Source organism: Carassius gibelio, chromosome B7 (genome assembly GCF_023724105.1).
Source record: "Carassius gibelio isolate Cgi1373 ecotype wild population from Czech Republic chromosome B7, carGib1.2-hapl.c, whole genome shotgun sequence".
NCBI classification, from domain to species: domain Eukaryota; kingdom Metazoa; phylum Chordata; class Actinopteri; order Cypriniformes; family Cyprinidae; genus Carassius; species Carassius gibelio.
In genome coordinates this window covers 19,299,244-19,318,580 of record NC_068402.1, presented here as the reverse complement: position 1 = coordinate 19,318,580, position 19,337 = coordinate 19,299,244, and the positions used below count along the sequence as shown (strand labels likewise).

At 38.2% G+C, this 19,337-nt stretch overlaps 2 protein-coding genes across 3 annotated transcripts; one reads left to right on the top strand and one right to left on the bottom strand.

The window, feature by feature from the left end:
- Positions 1-1,006: 1,006 nt before the first annotated feature.
- On the top strand, positions 1,007-8,797 carry LOC127962004 (uncharacterized). Its single transcript, XM_052561399.1, has 3 exons — positions 1,007-1,079; positions 1,369-1,398; positions 3,338-8,797. Exon 3 carries the CDS (start codon positions 3,346-3,348, stop codon positions 7,669-7,671), a length of 4,326 nt encoding a protein of 1,441 aa, XP_052417359.1. The 5' UTR covers positions 1,007-1,079; positions 1,369-1,398; positions 3,338-3,345; the 3' UTR covers positions 7,672-8,797.
- On the bottom strand, positions 1,929-19,323 carry LOC127962005 (lymphocyte-specific protein 1-like). 2 transcript variants are annotated; one of them, XM_052561400.1, is made up of 14 exons: positions 19,059-19,323; positions 17,060-17,197; positions 16,317-16,764; positions 16,058-16,167; positions 15,233-15,298; positions 14,945-15,161; positions 13,523-13,561; positions 12,651-12,694; positions 12,007-12,088; positions 11,450-11,584; positions 9,852-9,950; positions 9,113-9,205; positions 8,799-8,886; positions 1,929-2,747 (listed from the first exon to the last, which is right to left on the bottom strand). In XM_052561400.1, exons 1-13 carry the CDS (start codon positions 19,115-19,117, stop codon positions 8,806-8,808), a joined length of 1,611 nt encoding a protein of 536 aa, XP_052417360.1. In that variant the 5' UTR covers positions 19,118-19,323; the 3' UTR covers positions 1,929-2,747; positions 8,799-8,805. The 2 variants fall into 2 exon arrangements, with proteins under 2 accessions (XP_052417360.1, XP_052417361.1); XM_052561401.1 differs by lacking the exon at positions 13,523-13,561 and having other exon boundaries at positions 19,059-19,320.
- Positions 19,324-19,337: the final 14 nt, after the last annotated feature.

Sequence of the window (19,337 nt, the reverse complement as noted above, 5' to 3'; positions counted from 1 at the left end):
TACAACATGGACCTTTTACAACTGGAAGATTTTAATATCAAACTATACAGATATTTTGACGTATTCTGTAAAACTACTACAGCATATTAATTGTTCTTGTTTAGATTTGAGAATTGATATATGTCCACCATAGTTTGTACGTTGAATACATTCATAAGAAATCCCAGTTCTTGTACAGCTCTTTTTTTTTGTTTTTTGTCTAAGAGTGTATTCACATCAGGAAAGTCTGCTAGTTCACTTGCTCTGGTCCGGACCAAATACAACGTTGTTGTTGATTGTTCGGTGTGGATCTCTTTCACACTGCACCTTTTTGCAAGTTATCCACAAATTGTAAACAACACCACACATGTGCTAAGGTCATCCATTGATTGCTTCATCCATTCAACCGTGAACTGGACTGAGTCACCGTCTTCAGCTGGGTCTCGGTGCATTTGTTTACTCCACACCCGAGTGTGATCGCTGTATTCACACCTGCCCAAAAGATCCACAGTTCAATTCAATCGAACCAAAATTAACCTAAAATTAAATGTGTTTTTACAAACACTGTTACTTTGCTTATTTTTGATGATTCAGCTGATAATATTTCAGAATTTCTGACTTTATAAAAGCAAATAATATGGTTGCATTTTGTATAGAAAGACAAATTCTTTTTAGTGTTGTTTTATCCTTTAGTAGGGATTTATCTCTAACATCCATACCTAAATCTACTTTACACTCATGCAAAGCATATCAACAGACTTTGACAGACATGTTTACAACATTACCATAGCATATCAATTCCATGTGGTCTTCAGAAGAGCTGTAGCGTTTTTAAATGCATGCAAAGATAGCTAGGGAGAAACAGACTTTTGATAACCTAACGCATGCACCGGGTTTCAGGTGAAGTGGAAAACCCCTGCCTGGTTACAGCTCACTGGCTGTCAGAGCGCAGCTTGAATTCAGGGCGAGGAGTTTTATTTTTGGCATGGAAAAGGGGTAGGTCACCATGTCCTGTTGCTCTGTTCTACTAATCTTCCCCCAGCACACTCTCAGTTGGACTCTGCAGCTGCACACTTAATTGCACAGCAATTCTTGCACAGGTAAAAATAAAATGCGCAATTAAGTTTTCATGAACTGTGTGAGTGGGATCTGTTAGTGGTGCATGCCTCTGTAAGAGATAATAGGCCTCGGCTTGCTGTGCTTACTAAAGTATCAAAGTGCATGTTTTAAAACCATTGAAAGCTGCTTCTATCGTTTATCATCTTTGCTTGACATACAGAATATTTAACTATTTGTGGCCTTTATGATCTTTGTATTTGACAGTACCTGTACAGTAGTACTGCAGTAATTGATATCCATCTCATATCTGTCTGGTCTTCTTTTTTGCAGATCAGCATTATCTCCCTCTCTAGATTTACCGTAAGTCTCACAAATGCTTTTAATATTTAATATTATAGTGAATTATTAAATGGATTCTAATGGATATATAAAGTAGTGTCATCTTCACATCTATACTGTTGTTGTGTGAGAATTGAGGCCGGGGCATTTATCTTTCCAGTCTTATCGTGGCTGCAGGATGTGCAGTCTTTCAGTCAGCAAAAATAAAATGTAGAGCAGCTCATGATCACATTTCAGCGACACTACTGCCACATAGACACTCAAATACATTCAGATACCAAAGTAACCCAGATACAGAGTGAGTCACAGGCTGTATTTACTTGCAAGAATATTAATGTGGTGATATTCTGTATAATTGTCCATTTGAATTTGGTCATTTCTGTCATATTGTGCAAGTGTTATGCATGCTTATCAACCTAAATTAACAGAGGTGGAAAACCTTACCTCTCTGCAAAATTACTTGTCGTCATTGTAGTATTCATAAATGCCTGTGTATGTTGTTAAAAAGTATGGAACTGAAGAGGAAAGAGTATGGACAAAGTGACAAAACATTCACAGAAAATTTATGTTTTATTAACCTTTTTTTGACAAATACACCTTTCACTGCACAGTCACTTGGTGATCGGTTTACATGTGTGAACTTGTAATGCTACTTAACCGAATGTTATTCACTTATATGGAGAAAATACTCTAAAAAAATTATGAAGGAAGAAAAATTACAAAAATGAGAGCAGGACGGTGAGAGTTAAAACATTCAGGATTAAACTAAATTTAATTAAACAAAAAGAGAACATGAACATAAAAATAATTCATTCAACATTTAAAAAAAGTATATTTTAGTAAATGTATATAGAGCACTTTGTGCCACTGGGTTCAGAGAAGACAGGTCAGATTATTGTCTGATACCTTCTTCCAGACTACATTCTGTATTTAATACTGACTGGTGTTGTTCCTCAATCTGTACTAAACACTTACTGAATTGAAAAACTCTGACATAATACACATGTAAGTGGAAAAATAATACATTTCTTTTGACAAAAATCAGTACAGTGGCTCTCCAGTAGCAGGATTGGACACCAATGATTTAAGGTTTGACAATTAAATGAGATGTTATAAAAGTAACTAAAACCCTACTATAATTTTTTTCCATCGTTTCACAATTTTTGTCAATTGTACTTGATTACATGAGTTTTTAAAGATTTTCTTCATCAGTTAACTCATTCAGAGTTTCTGTGGCTTTGGCACCATTTTGATTTTACTTAAAATTTACGGCAATAATTAAAACAAGTTTTCAATATTAGTGGGTTTACATTTTGTACAGTGCAAAAACTGAAGGACAATGATCACATCAGCATCTCGTCTTCAGACATCTTTGTGATTAGCAGCCAGGTAAATAGAGAGAGAGAGAAAAAAAAATAATTTTAAAACAGTTCACAAACATCATAAATCATAAAGTGAGAAATAAATGTATATCTAATTACTTAATTTATTTATCTTTTTTTTTTTTTTTGCAACTTCGAAAAATCATGTTACAGTGTATATGCATAATCCCAATTAATGGAATCCAGTTCTTTGAATTTTTTTTATAATGGAGTGAAATTCACAGTTTGTATGGAAAAAGAGAGATCAAGTTTAAAGCCAAAGTTAGTATTCAGTCTGAACTGAAGTTTTATTTTTAATATTAAGTAAGTGTAATGTGAGCACATCCAAAAACTTTGGGCAAGTGCTTGATCATATGAAACCCTTAACAGTCATTAAAGAAAAATCAGCGCACTGCCACTACTGCTCTCAAAAATGTATAAAATACAGCATTTACAAAGTCTTCATCAGGCAAAATGACCTTAGGATCGTAACGTTGTGAGTTTATACATTTTTAAGAGCAGAAGTGGCAGTGTGCTGATTTAGGTTTATTGACTATTTATAATACTAGACATCTATGTGTGGCTTGTTTTTAATGCAGGTGTTGAAATGCTGATGGCTTTAAGTTATGGTAGTCAGCCTAATCTGCTCCCACAGCAGTACCCCCCTCCTCTACTGCCAAAACCAGGGCGAGACAATGCCCGCCTGCAGAAACTGCTGAAGAAAAGCACCAAGAAGAAAGTCGGCTCTTCCTCACAGACACCCATCCCATTCAGGTCGAACTTGTCGCCAGTCAATGAGGCCAGCCCTGACCTGGAGCACAGTGACCCCTCCACCCCTCCAAGGACTCCAGAAACCCCTCTCTTCAGCAGGACCCTTGACTCTCAATATCCCTCCAGCAGCCCGTGCTATCATCACTCCACCTCCCCATACTTCTACCCTTCCAACAGTTCACACTACTGCTCTACTCCCACACTGTCTGCCCAGTCGTACCCTTACCCTGCCAGATCACTGGAGCACCAGATAGCACCTCTATACACATGCTCATCTATCCTTTTTGACGATGACTCAGAGCAGGCCACAGAGGCTGACCCAGAAACCTCCTTTGAGATAGCCTTCTGTCAATCTCTTCAGCCCAGTTCCTCAAGAGCAGGGGTGACACATGGCACACTTGGTGAACGACAGACCTATCAAGCTTCAGTACAAATACAAGCTCCCCCTTTGGCTCCAGTTCGACCTCTCGCTCCTAATTTGACATTGGCCTGTGCGCCGGGTTACCAGACACAACCTTCCATCTCTCAGGTTCCAGTGAGCCAATCCAACAGGGAAGGATATAAAAAAGTTGCACCGGCACCCATTACTCACACACCTCTCACACATAATCACGTCATGGAATCAGCTGGGTCACACTTCAAGACTTCCACAATGGAGAAAATAGCTGCTTTTCCAAAAACAAGAATTTATACTCCAAAAACCACCTTTTATGAGATATCAAAGCCACCTATTCAGGACTCCTGGACCTGTGGTTCAACATTTCAAGGAGAAGTACCATTTAATGGAAAAAATCCAGTGATAGATGGTAAACAATATTCAGGGATGCTGTCTGAAGCTCAAACACCTTCTAGTCAGATCAATACATATGCAGGACAAGTTACAGGGGCAAAAAGACCTGTTTTGGAGGCTTCTGCACATAATCAGCCCTTGTTTGCATTTAACTCTACATTATCTACCACAATGGTCTCTACAGAGAACCAAAAGGGGCCCATACCTCAATATCACCATCTCCAGCCTCCCTCATCGACTAATGTAAAAGCTCAAGGTGCAGCTGTTGAGCACGATGATACCTTGAAAAAAATTGCTGTGGATAAAATAAGGAATTCCATTCCAAATGGTGCTGTGTTCACCACAGGACTCAAACCGTTCGTTTCTAATGCCTATTCTGAGGAATGCTTGACACCAAAGATTTCTAAATGTGAGGTTTCCTTATCGAAAACCATTGCTGAAGCTAGTAAGTCAAGCTCTAGAGCCTGTGAGGTGCTTACATCTACAGTTCCACAGGAGTATCCAATGACTAAAACTGAAACTCCAGAAACCTGTATAATGACACCAGCCAAGGCTGTTCCAGTAGATGTAAGTCAGGAGTCCATGCCTGTACTCTCCCGAAACTATCAAACTCCAAGTATGCCTGTATACTGGTCACCAAGACCAGCAGCAGCACGGTTTTTGGGCAACCAGAGGCCATCACAAAATGATACTAACATCCCGAAACGAAAGTCAACATACTATGGTTTGACACCTGCTGAATATGTTGCTTATGGTGGAATCAAGGGGAATTCACAAAGTGATTTTTCTGTATCTAAAGCTGAAGTACCAGAAGAGTTTAAAAGCATGAACAGCAGGTCGAAATCTCCAGCTCAAGAAAAGTTCAGCATTATATCTGATTTCAATGCAGAGAAATCTTCAGAGGCTTTACAAACATCAGTGGCTGAGCTGCCCTCACGGGTCTTGACAAACCAAACTGAGGTACAAGTAATTGACAAAACTGAAAAACAAACTATCACTAATTCCACTTCAGAAATACCAGTTCAAAATCTTAAGGAGCAAGAGACAATCTCTGGAGTTAAACCAATGCATCTAGCTTTAAATCCTGAAGATACGATGTGCCATGGGCTTCAAACTACACCTTTAGGAATGGCCATAAACCCCACTGCTGTAGCAGAGGCTCCTAGACAGCTAAATTCAGGGTTTACAGACATCACCATCCCTCCTTTTACAGCAGAGGGGAAAAAAATGCCAACTTACCCTTTTCCCCTGCTACAATCAAATATTCAGAACTCAGATATAACCGGATTGCTAAGAAAGAACTTCTTGTCGGTTCAAAATATCCCACAGCAAATGGTGCAGTCCGAGAATGCACACAGATCTATATATCCAACAGAAAGTTTTAATCCTTCAACAGTGAAAGCAATGCAATTGCAAATTTCTGCAAATCAAGAAAATCTAAAGAAGTGTTCTTTAGAAACCTATCAGACTTACTCCGCTGTCTGTGACTCTTCTACTACTATCAGTACAGCTAATGAACTTTACAATATCATAAACACCAAAACTGAAGGTTTCAATAATCTCAAAACAAACCCAACCAATGTCACAGACTCCAGAATGCCATCTGCAGACACCAGAAGTTGCACTAAAGTCCCTCCTGATATTAAACCCACAGCCCTCTCAAAGCCAGAGGAAACTAAATCTACAGCTCACTCAGAGTTAGGTGCATCTATATTTACAGCCCCCTCAAAGACAGAAATACCCAGACCTGGAGCCTCATGTTTGTCTAATGCAGACAGTTCTGATGTTCTGCCCAGATCAAACATATGTTATCCTCTAGCTCCTGCTAAAACAGATATATTTAATCCTCCAAGTCACTCTAATCCAGAGGCATCTCAACTTGCAAATATGTTTAAATCAGACACATCAAATCCTGTCGTTTACTCTAAATCAGAACCAAATATAACTGAAGTTTTAATAAACCCATCTTTAACACCTCCCTCATTGAAACCCATTACTAGAATCAATCAAACTACTGAAGGTCATCAGATGCAGAAGCATGACATCAATGTGCAGTCTATTCCAAGCCTTTCAATCAAAACAAACAGATCATCCAAAGTCCCCTCAGAAGCACAGATATTTTCACCTGCACCCAACACTGAAGCCCCAGTCACACACCTGGCAATGGACACATTTTCTAAACCAGACAATAGCAAAGAAGGATTAATACCCCTATGTGCTAATATTAAAGAGCCGAACCCAACCACAGATTTGGCATCAGATTTACAGGACTCCAATAAAACAAACATTGATTCCAAAGCTGCAACCAAATTAAGCAATTCAACAGCACAACAAAGAAACTTAAAAGAAATGATCAAACCATCAAACAAGGTACACCAAGACACCAAATCGAATATGGAAAGTGTAGAGACCAAATCCTTAAAATGTGATATTCAAAAGCCTTTACTGTCTTCAAATATGAAGTCTCTTCGAAAAGCTCCATTTGCAGAAAATAGTCTTGCCGCCATGCTTCTCAGAGCTGCTAAATCTCTACCGCGCATTTCATCTAAAGAAAGCTCTGCAAAATCCCAGACAGAAGCCAAAGCATCTAATTTGGATGTAAATCCACAACTTGCTCTAGATACAAAAGTTGATCTTGTCACAGATGCTAAAGTGTTGAAGTCTGATACCTCAAAACCTCAAAAGTGTTCAAAAGAACCATTAGTAACTGAAAGGCCAACTGAGCTTATAGTCTCTGAAGATGGCAAGTTTAAAGAGACTCTCTCTGAACCCATACCAGATGATCACAAGAGACAAAATGACGAAGCTAGGAGTGCTCAGAAACCCAAAGGCCTGAAGGCCAAGCTCAGTGGCTGGACAAGGCTGAAAAAGCACATGGTGGTCGAACCTGAAGCCCCCAGTTTTCCAGAGTCTGAGGTAGAGATAAATGCTCAGAAAGCAGATATAAAGATAACTGGTAAAGACAAGTCTGGAGGGGCCAAAGGAGAATCATCAAGTGGACAGGTTGTGGTGAAAAAGAAAGATGAGCCCAGGGCAACAAAAATGTGGGATGCTGTACTATTTCATATGTTTGCAACAAAGGAGAACATTATGAAGCAGATACATAGCGACAAATCTGAGGACGAGCGGAAAAAAATAGAGAACGATGATCAGGTAGTCCCATCCTTCGTCCACCGCCTGCCCATCCTTCTCTACAGTCCACGCTTCGATGCCCGGAAGCTGAAGGAGGCGGCTGCAAAACCTCTCAACAAAATAGCTACAGCCTTTGAAAGAGGGCTGCTGCATCGCAAACAGCAAGGTGAAGAGCCGAAAGACTTCAACAGAACAGCCAAAGGATTCGGTGCATCTACAGAAAAAACAGCAGATGTTTGATTGCATTTCAAATTACAGTTAATTTTAACTACATATTTATGTAGCATTGTAGTACTATAAATGTATTTCATGAAATCAACAACAGTGAGACAAACAAGCTATGCACTGTGCTCTGCTCCGAGCAGTGCAGTAAGGGGCTGGTCAGCAGAAATGGAGGCCTAGTGCATTCCTGCATTGAGAAGGCGACTGATGGGTGCAGCTGTTCGGGATGTGAGGAGTGAGGAAGTAAGCAAGGGCTGAAAACGTAACGGTGAGAATGATCAAACAAGGAATGTGGCTCAGAGTGTGGCGTGGCATCCTGGGGATGGATGTTGGGGTTTAGGTTTGCTTCACGTCAGCTGAGCCGGGTGGTGCGAGCAGAAGTGTTAGAATAGAGAGCTTCAGAAAGTGACGTTTTGAGCGATGTCAAGAGCCCTGCTCAGAATGAGCTGACATGATGGTGGTGTTGTTCATGTAAAAAAGGGAAAATTGGTAAAGTATAACAAGAACATGTAGGAAAGACATGTGAAATAAATGAAAAATCTAAATCTGAAGATGTTGATCATGAAATAAGACAAAATGTATAATGTGTCTTAAAAAAATGCTTCTGATGTGTTATTTTTCACTTTTTTAAGCTTAAAACCAGTGTTAGATGTTTTCATACATCCATGTCTAGAGAAATGTTGAAAGTGATTTCATGCTTACAGATTCATATCTTGTTCAGTTTCACAAACACTGAGCATGATTAGACTCATAGGTGTGACAGCATGTGATATTGACAGAAAACTAGTTCAACTTTGGCATGATTCTGAGACCTAGTTCTGTGTAGTAATACAGAATTGGCAACAAAGATCCTAAATGAACTCAAGTAGAACCAGAACAGAAGTGCATTTGTTATGCACAATAATAGTGAGAAACCACAATAAACATCACACACTGCCCCTACCCTGGACACCCTAAAGGTATTATATGTATGTGTGTTTGTTTTGTAGATATGCAGCAGCTAATGTATAGCACATTATCATATTTTAGTTACTTTGGTATGAATTGATATGAAGCACGAATTATGTCTGTGTAGTAACGAACATGCTGAGTTTATATTTTGTTATTTTGGATAAAGTTTTTAATAAAGAAAGTCACATTCTCACTTGTTCTTCAGTTTGCGTTATTTATGAAGACCTTCTCATATTTCCCGTGCCCATTCTCCACAAATTTGTACCTTTTTCCAGCCAGTCCCTGAAAAAGTACATGTCAGATTACAGCGTTGTTAAATCTCAAAATACCAAGTGAAGAGGATTTAAGAACTGATTATCTAAAGGAGCACCTTACAGGAGCAACAGAAGGAGCTCGTGCTTAGTGTGAACAGGCAAACTCGAGAACACAATTAAATCCTAACATAAGTTTAGGGAAATGTTTCTGTAAGGTTGACCATGGTTTAGGGACATGAGGAGTCATGATGTACCTTTGCACATGGTTTATCCTGAGATGAGGGGTCTCCCAGATTCTCCCACATGGATTTGATGCTACGCACCTCACCAGCCTTAACATCCTGACACTAACACACACACAAAGAGAAATAAATAATGGCATAATACTAAAACACACAAATTAAAGATCATTTAAAATAAAATATCAAAAGATTACTTTTTTTTTCAAACTGCAGACAGTCTAACAGGTTTATTTAAAAAAATCTTTGTTCAGGTGGTAACCACTAGTTGGCGTCATTAAACCACAAGCTTATTTCAGGGCTCTCTCCCATCACATGACATGCCACAGCATGAACTTTAACCATGCAACATCTTTTATTACTAGTGATTATATACAGGAAACACAAATAAGCAAGTCCAAAACAAAAGATGTCAAAGCAGACATTTTGAAACCGCTGGTGTCTTCTAAAACTCTTTCACAATAGTTTGATCTCAAAGAGGGAAAGAGTGCAAAGAGTGCAAAGAGTGAGAAACCACTTAAACTCATTTGCTCAGATTTAAAGAATCTATAGAGAATAAAAGAGAAAGGAATTGATTACCTTCCTGAAAAGGATGAGATGAACATCAGACACAAGAAAAATGTAAAGAAGAGAACTAAAGATGAAGAAAAAGAAGATAGAGGATACAATAGATTGAGAAGGAAATTTACCATTGGCTGGATTCAGTAACTACAGTATGTGATTAACATTCAGAGACTATATCATATAAACTCACAGCTGCTTTGGAGGAGGGGCTCTTGATGCTGACATCACCGTTTCCTTTCACCCATTGGTTAATTAGATCTGCCACACCCACCTTCATTCCCTCTGTATCCTGAATCAGAGAAATTAGCCATCCATTATTTATTCAGTTACTCACTTACTCACTTTTTAGAGTCACACAGAGACAGTTTGAGTCAGATCAGAATGATTAAGAATGTGCAGATTATCTGTATGCTCATCTCACAGGAAACAGAAATTCAGTTACTGCAACTAAATGACTGCTAACACAATGTGGGTCTGAGTGGGTACAGAATCTAGTTCACCCCAAATTTTAAATTCTGTCATTATCTGAAGAGTTTATTTGCGTTTTTTTTTAAAGTTTTTTTATTTTTACATTTAAAAAAGATCACCCTTTTTGTGCTTTATTGCGTTAGTTAGCTAGAATTGTGCTTATTTTTTTACCTAATCAAAATAACCCAACTGCTGTTTGACTGAGATTAATTGGAATGCACAATGAAAAAACATGATTTTTGAAAATTGTTAAAAACGGAGTTGTCTGCTTTTGCAAATTAACTCTTAATTTATTTATCCACATGTCGTTCTAAATCTGTATGACTTTCTTCTGTGTAACACAATTATAAAAAAATAAAAATAAATAATAGTTATAAAAAATAATAAAGTTTTTAGCATTACACTGAATCCCTCAACAAAGACCTCATAGGATGTGTCCATTGCCTTTTAGATTAATACAGAAAGAAAAACATTTATGACCAACAGCATTTTATGATTCTTACATGTTTTCTTTACCTTTATAATCTTCACAAATTTGCACACTTTTATCAATTTTAAAGCCTAAATATATTTACCAGAAGTAAAAAGTTAAATGTAGGTTTTTAAAACGAACTACACCACAGTCCCCATCAACAAGCTACCAACAATCTTCACTTAAAATCAATTTTCCCTGAAGGTTTGAGCTATAATAGTTTGCAAGAGCATAATTATAAACACACTGAGGCTGAGAAGGCAGACTAGTGATTAGATGACTTTTCAACTGTCCCCAACAACCTCTGAAGTACAGCTGAGTTACTTGTTAGTAACTCTCTTGTACAAGACAAGTAAAAGCTTGTCATAGAATACAATTTGAAAATATTGTTGGTCTCAAAAAACATACTGCCATTCTACCGACAGAAACTGCTATGAAAATGCAAACTTGTTTCCAGGTTTTGGCCAACAAAAATACGTCATCCTTGCAGCAGGCTATGATTTCCATTGTATGGCTAAAGGAAAAAAACCTTCTGCAGAATATATTATTTAATGTTCTAAAGAAAAAAAGAAAGTCATACAGTATCGGCATGACATGAGACTTGAGTACAATTTTAGGATGAGCTATCCCTTTAACATGCATAATACACACACACACACACACACACACACACACACACACACACACATATATATATATATATATATATATATATATATATATATATATATATATATATATATATATATATATATATATATATATATATATTTTTTTTTTTTTTTTTTTTTTTTTTTTTTTTTTTTTTTTTTTGAGAAACAGTGGATGAGCATTATGATTGTATGAACCTTGGAGGAAACAGCCTTTGCTGAATTCTGATTCCAGGCTTCTCCCTCCTCAAACAGGGTCTTCCGAGCAGATACGGGTTCTGGCGGTGTTGGGACGTCCATTACTTTTACTACACTGCCCTCTTTACTGGACTCCTGCAGACACACAACAAAACATACACTACTGTGACCAGAAATATTACGTTATCTGGGACATGTGAAGCACCTGCTTGACTCTGCAATAAAAGCACAGCAACACCTGGTTCCACGATACACACATTTTCCTTGGGGCTCTTACATGTTTCCTGACAGTTAGGTGGCAGGAAAACAAAAATGTTTGAGCGAGTCAGCATGACTAAGAGAGGAAGTGCCTGGACATGCATGGTGTCTGAAAGCACCACAGCAGTGAATCGGGATGATAAACATCAGAGCAGGTGAATGTAAGCACTGGGTGTGGTAATAACAAGAGTTTGTGCAAATAAATTCATGCAAAAAGCAGCAGCATGTAGCCATGCAGGTGCATTTACAGGTTTAACTATGAAGCCGACATTATATAAGTGCATGTGAAGCTAATTCACCTCAATGGCATGGTTGTACTGCTCCAGTCTGCCATCTAACTTCGAGATGATGGTGGGTGGCTGGGTCTTCTTTATGCTGTTCCTGTTTTCACAAACAGATGAAACATTACCTAAAGTCTTTCAAGACACAGACCATCTCAGAACAAGCATGGGCACGAAGAGCACCATGACTCATAAAGTCGTTTAAGATAAACAAAGGCTCTGTGAAGCATACTGTTTATTCTACATACAAGAATGAATGTGGAAAAGAATACCCGGTGATAAATTGGATTCTGACACTGATACATGCACAAAAAAACGACTAAACCAATCCTTCATCATTTCATATTTAGTGAATAGGAGAAGAATACACTGGTAGAAACATGTTATGTCATGCCTGCCTGCCTGCCTGAAAGGTGAACCATGTTTCAAACAGTTGTTCATTGATGGATGAATCATATGAATCATTCATGTGTGGTGTTTTGATGAAAGAGAAGATACTGATGAACCCATGTCGTCATACCACAGCACAGAAAAACAACAGTTCACCCCTGCTTTTTCACACATTCATTACTATGATGGGGATTTTTGTTTTTTACAGTCCTGCAGTAAATCACTTGTGCCCTTTCATCTCAATGTGTATGTGTGTTTCCGACGATACATACTTTTTTTTAATGGAGCGGTTTAGAGACTCCGTCCTCTCAGTAATCTGTAGATCAAAGGTAAAAGCACTTTTATTAGTAAGTAGATTCAGAATATTTGTCAATCTTTACAGTATTGAGCATGAAAACCCTTAAGGCAATATTTTGTGCAAAGTTTCCAGGCAACAGGCAAAAAAAAAAAAAAAAATAGAGAAATGCATTGCAACTTCATTGGGTAATGGCTGATGATTGCACAAAGTACAGCCATAGTCTGTCAAAAGTTTGAGTCAATACTGAAGGGCAGTTCAGCCCACTGATGTTGTAAGCAGATTTATTTCATAATTTCACTCGAGGATTTGTATCTGGCTGTTCATATTCTTTGTTGATCCTGTAAATCCTTGTAGCCTGTTGCCTTTTGTGTCAAGACCTTTAAAGATTCATTTTTGCCCAAAAGGATAGGATGCATTAATTGCCCAAAAAAGTCATCCTGCAACACATTTCCTGAGTATTTGTAAAATTTCATCAACATAAACTATGTGTTTATTATTTGTTGTTAAGAACTGCATGTTATGTCTGTTGCCTTTAAAATGAAAACTATTATTTTTCTCAAACATACATAGCTGGGGCATATTGATGCTGTCAAAAATGTATCACTAATTGCTTGAGTTGTACAGTATATCAGGATTCGTTTTATCAAAAAAAATAAAATAAATAAAAACGTTAAAAAGTCAGATGGAAGGAAATTTGGCCATAGACATAAACAGAACAAATGCAAAACAAAGCAATTATAGCCACAGCTTTATAAAGCAAAGGGAAGATGCATAGTAGCAGACATACATAAACACTCCAACGTACAACTAATGCTGTCATGCACATGCACAAAGTAAGCAACTCACCGAGCTTGTACCTTCTGTTTGCCACTCCTCACCCTCAGCCTGAAACCAGCAAGCAACACACATACACACACACACAAAGCACCTCAGCAATGTAAAGCAGATGCTTCATGTTCTGTCATCTGTCTCCCTCAGCCCACACCACCATTGCAAGGAAAAGATTAGAACCAAACATAGCACAAGGAAGACATCGGAGTCACGCAAACAGCACATGGAAGATACCAGATCCTTTTCAGAGGGAAGAAACAACTGGGCACGATGCACAAACACGTTTTGAACAGTATGTCATGTTTTATGTCAGACAGACTGGGGACCTACCATTGTCATTGGCCTTTCTGTGCCACAAGCATCACCAAATGGTAAAAAATAAATTAAAATAAAATAAAAAAACACTACACTGTGAAATTAACCTTCAAATAAATTTCCTGAACATTCAACCCCAACCTAGGTGTAGCCCTGCCCCTGATCTAATGCTATTTGTCAAACTGCAACAGACTTTTTGCTATTTTATTAAGTGAAATAAAGCATTATATATTCCCTTTATGAATAAGTTTTCTTCATCAAGCTATTCCCTCACTACAATGTAGGTTTTTTATTTTATTTTTATTTTATTTTTTTATTATCATTAGAGACATTTGTTGATTTGGGGACAAATGCTGAAGACATTTGTAGAAATTTGTCCCAAAATGAAACAAGACCACCCAGACTCAATCCTGCTCCTGGACCATCTTCCTGAAGAGTTTAGCTCCAGCCTGCCTGACTAGATGTTTTTACTGATCCTGAACAAAGTCAGTCTGAACAAAGAAAGTTAGTTTACTCAAAGCTCTATTTACAACACCACTGAGCTGCTATTACACACAAGACCAGCTCCTATCTCCCTTAGTGAAGAAAAACTGAAATCTCAAAAACAGCTGAACAAACTTGCATTTAAATAATGTATTTTTTAATTAAAAAAAAAAACCTGACATGAACTGTCCAATAAGTATTGTCTTCTATGGGAACCACACCTGCAGTGAAGTCATGACTTTATCTATGGGTGACTGCCAGTTTATCTCATTCATAATAACACGAGGAAATCGTCTTTGCATACACACATATGCTTTGTCCTGAAGACCTTGATTTGCTGGTTCAGGTGTGTTTAATAAGGGTTGGAGCTAAACCCTGCAGGACACCCTTTATCCAGACTAACACATGCAAAACACACGAATGCACACATCATTCATTGCAGATATTGTTCTGCAGCTAAAAATTGTGAGTCAGATTATGATGCCTAGTTAAAAGCAATTATAAATGATGAGATGAGATTAACTAAAGCATGTTAATGTTCATTTTAACTCTATTTAACAAGCATGTGTGGACATATTAGTATTGAATTTTTAAATTTTAATGTGATTTTGTGTCTAATGACGATGATGCCATAGTTACCATGTAGGACGGGCTCCTGGGGCTGAGAGGACTGAAGGGTTCCTCTGGATCTCCACTGGATATACTCAACCTCTTCAGCTTTTCCATCACATCCCTCCTCTTCCTCTCTCGTTCCTGCTCTCTCATCCTCCTGTGCACCTCCTCATGAGTCTGATCTCCTGTCTCGCTGTGCTCCTGGTCCTCCTCACTGCTCTTCACAAACACCTCCTCAGACACACTAAAGACAACAAGACTATAAGGGCAACAATTCATGAACAAAATATTTCTCCTCACACTAATTTGTTTTACCTTTCTTGACAGCCGAGAGCTGCTGAATCGACTGAAGAGTCCATGTTGCTCTGTATCTTCGGTTCTCTGAGAAAGATGAAAAAAAGCTCAATTCAGGAAGGACATTTGTTCTGAGGAAATTGCGAAACTCACCTGATTTCTCATGTTATTTCTCAACACAGAGCCAATATCGACATAACTCTATTTCTGCCCAGTCATTGACACATTCTTCTCAAACTGTTCTCATGCAGTGTTCTGAGGATATTACATTGTAGGGTTATCTCTTACAATGCTGGAAGTCACACACACAGTGTGTATGTCAGATGTTGATGCTTAATATTTGTCTGAATCAGTGTAGGATTCCTCGTACTGATTTAAATTCAAACACTGGCCTAATCACCATACAAACTAAGCATTTCTACTGAATCCCTAGTAGAGTTTAAAAATGGAGGTGGAGTTGGGTGGGTGTTGGGTTATTTGTGTATCATTGTGTTTGACAGGAATTAGATGAACAAGCTCATCATGAGCTGTCATTTAGAAATTTACAATGATTTGAAACATGTAAACTAATTCTCAATCCCTAAAAAAGCAATTGCTCTCTACTTCAGATGTCTATTTCCATCCTTACACATCAGTAAACAATTATAATTATATAAAAATAATTACACACTATAACACAAGCTCAACTTACTTAAGTGTAAGATGGTGTAAGGTTTAAGCATTTATTTTATCTTAATTTGCTATAACTTTACTCACAAGATTTTAACTTTTCTTATTGTAATTGTATATATTTTACAAATTACACAAGTTGAGCATGTAGAAATGTTTGCTTGTCTATGCCTGTACCTGTCATTTGTTCTCGTCCCCTCTTGTCCATTAGTGCTGTATTGTCTCCCATTCTGTTGGAGGAGGACTGTGGAGGTGTAGGAAATCTTCTTCTCTGCCTTCTTTTCTCTCTGTGAGTACATCAAATTCAGAAGCATATATTAGGCACTTGAAAGATGAAGACATATTTGGCACTTTAATGCATGACTGAGTTAAGGGTTTAAGGTTAAGAAGTATTATTTAAGCTCTATCTTGTTAAATGCCTTCTTAATTATCACACCTTCTCATCCATGTCACAGCTCTGATTTTGTTTTTTCCAGAGAGACGACTCATGACCTTTCACCCTTCTTGGATCGTCTTCCTCCGCACACCACCGTCCATTCTCTCCCTCCTCCTTCTCTGATGCCTTAATGTTATCCATTCTTTCCTGTTCTCTGGCACCCAAGCCTTCATCATCACCACCCTCATCCAGGTTTTGCTGGTTTGAAAGCGGGGGTCGTGTCTGTATAAATGGGGTGCTGTCGAACACATTGATATCATGCAGTTTACTTTTTGGAGCAGAGCTGGAACAGAGCTGGGGCTTTGAGTGACGGGAGCCGTTGAGATGTGCTTCTACATCTTTATGTTCCATTTGTCCCTGTTTGCGCCTGTTCAGATGTGTCCAATCACTGAAGCCTTCGTCCTCTTCCAAAGAGGATGGACAGCTTGGAACCAGATCATTCTGTCCCCTAACAAACAGTGAAACACTTTCAGAATGGCCTCACACTGGGATGTCAAGATAGGAATAGCAAATTACAACAGCGGATAATGTTAGAACAGAATAGAATAGGTAACTGAAGCAAAAGAATAGGTGTGGTCTTGACACATACACAAACAAACAGATTAACAGATTCCATGGAAACAAAACATTCACACACACACACACACACACACACACACACACACACACACACACACACACAATACAGTTTGTTCTATGTATTTAATGAAGACTGTAGTATATTTGAGGTTTTTGAAACTAACTGGAAGTCCAGAGTCTGTGCAGTGCGAGGGCTGTCCTGTGGGGTCATAGGGGGCTCAGTAGAGGAACTGGTTCTTGCACGCCGTCGTCGTTCTCTCTCAATTTCTTCTGCATCCTCCAGACTGCGCTGAACAGTGATCCTACATAATAACAATTCATATAATACAAATTAGTATTCATTTTCATTTCTATGTTCAGGAACAGAAGTTTGATCGCTAAATCATGAATGCTGCGTTTGTGCAGACTTGTAGTGTATAGTCTTATTCTGTGATGAAAATCTTCAGGCAACTGATCAAACAATAATATATCACCACGATTATGATAGTGATGGGGTCATCTGACAGAAGTTAGGGTCAGAGATGGACAGGAAGTAAGTAAAACCTGGACAGGAAATGCAGGGTTCACAGTGACAGGAAATGGCTCACTGCCTTCCTTTACGAGGGCTTACATTACGAGAACTAAACTAAACAAATGGCACAACTAATTCTGCAGAGAAAAACTTTTACAGATTATTATTAACAATAATTGTGCAGAGGTGGATGATTAACAGACACTTTTATTCTTTTTTACAGGTCAGAAAATATTTCTGCACTTTCAAGTTTTTCTGGAAGAGTAATATTGGTGTAAGCTTACAGATTATATTACATATGACTCAGGGAACCGATGCACTGTTTGCTAGAACCTTTTCTAAATGATCAACAAAAGGCACACATTTTTACTGTATCGACACCATTTATCTAATGTGTAATCTAAACACTTTAAAAACGGGTTGTCAGACCAAGCCAGAAAATAAAAGAAAATAAACAGTAACAGTTTGGGCCAGTACAATTTTTTTATTATTATTATAATTCAGCAAAGATACATGACATTTTATACTTTTTTATTGTTTTATTGTATTTTTGATCAAATAAATTCTGTTTTGTAAATCAAAAGAGACTCTTTCAAAAACACCCAAAAGAATCTTACTGACCCAACCTGCGATTCCAATTTAGACCCATGACCGTAAAACAAATCAAACAATATTCTGAATGTTCTTCCCTAAGTAAACAGTAAATCTTAATTCCATGATCACATTATGTTACACATGGAAGAAAAACATACTTCAGAGTAGTCAAATTCTTTTACCACTCAAGCTCCGCTTAAACATTTGAATCTATTACAAAACATATTGAGTCAAAGAATGTAGCAAGCACTAAAGCAGAGCAGCTTAAATCTATAATATCAATAATAACTGCACTCTTTCCTTTGTTGAACAAACTTGGTGAGAATGGCTGGGTGGTGGATCGGCTCAGTTTGAGGGGGCAGAGTGGGAGGGGGGCGCTGCTCTGTATCACAGATCCAGCAGATATAGATCTGATGATGTCACCACTCAGGAAAATTCCAGTAATAAAAGAAGCTATTGAAGCCTGTCACTGCCGTTTCATATGATGTCATGAATCGACTCACCATGTGCCATCTGGGACAGCTTTGGGACAGATTTTACTTTAACTACAGACACATCGAAAGAACAGACACATTATCATTTCATAACATCCCTCATAACTATACAACAACACTATACCCTCAAAACCTCTGGGACGGACTGATGATTTAGGTTTCACTATATCTGCATCCATGCATTCTTTGAACATAGAACCACAAAACAACCCACAAGAACTTTAACCCTTCCCCCTAAACACCCGAAGAACTGATAAAGAAGCAGATAGAAGTCATTCTCTGCTTTCCCCTCTTGACCCCTCTGTTCTGCCTGATAAATCCATTCTGTCCTATTGTTTGTCCGGTGCTACTCAGCATTCATAGATAACAGTTCATCACTATCAGCACATTATCCAGTTAAAAGTCATGATTTAGGATGTACAAGTCAAGATTTACAAAATATGATTTAATTAGTTAGTAACTGCAACACGAGACCAGTGTGACTCTGTAGACCACAGTCTCTGACCAAATGACCACAGACAAATACATTCACACACACATGCAAACAAATCAACAACATCTCACCGCTGGAGTTTCTCCAATCCCTTCTTGCTGGAATGTCGTCGTAGGATTGAGCTGGACATGTTTTGGGGTTTTACTGAATATCCTCACTGAAAACCCAGCAGCCTTGTGTGACTGAAAGTTGTATCTGACTGTATGTTTCTCTCCTTTCCTGTGAGTCCTCTAAAGGGTGTGAATGTGCTCCCCTTCTTTCACTGAGCAGGATTTAGTCAGTCTCTCTCTCTCTCTCTCTCTTTCTGTTCCACTCACTCCCTTCCTCTCTCTCTCTCCATGTGTTTTTCA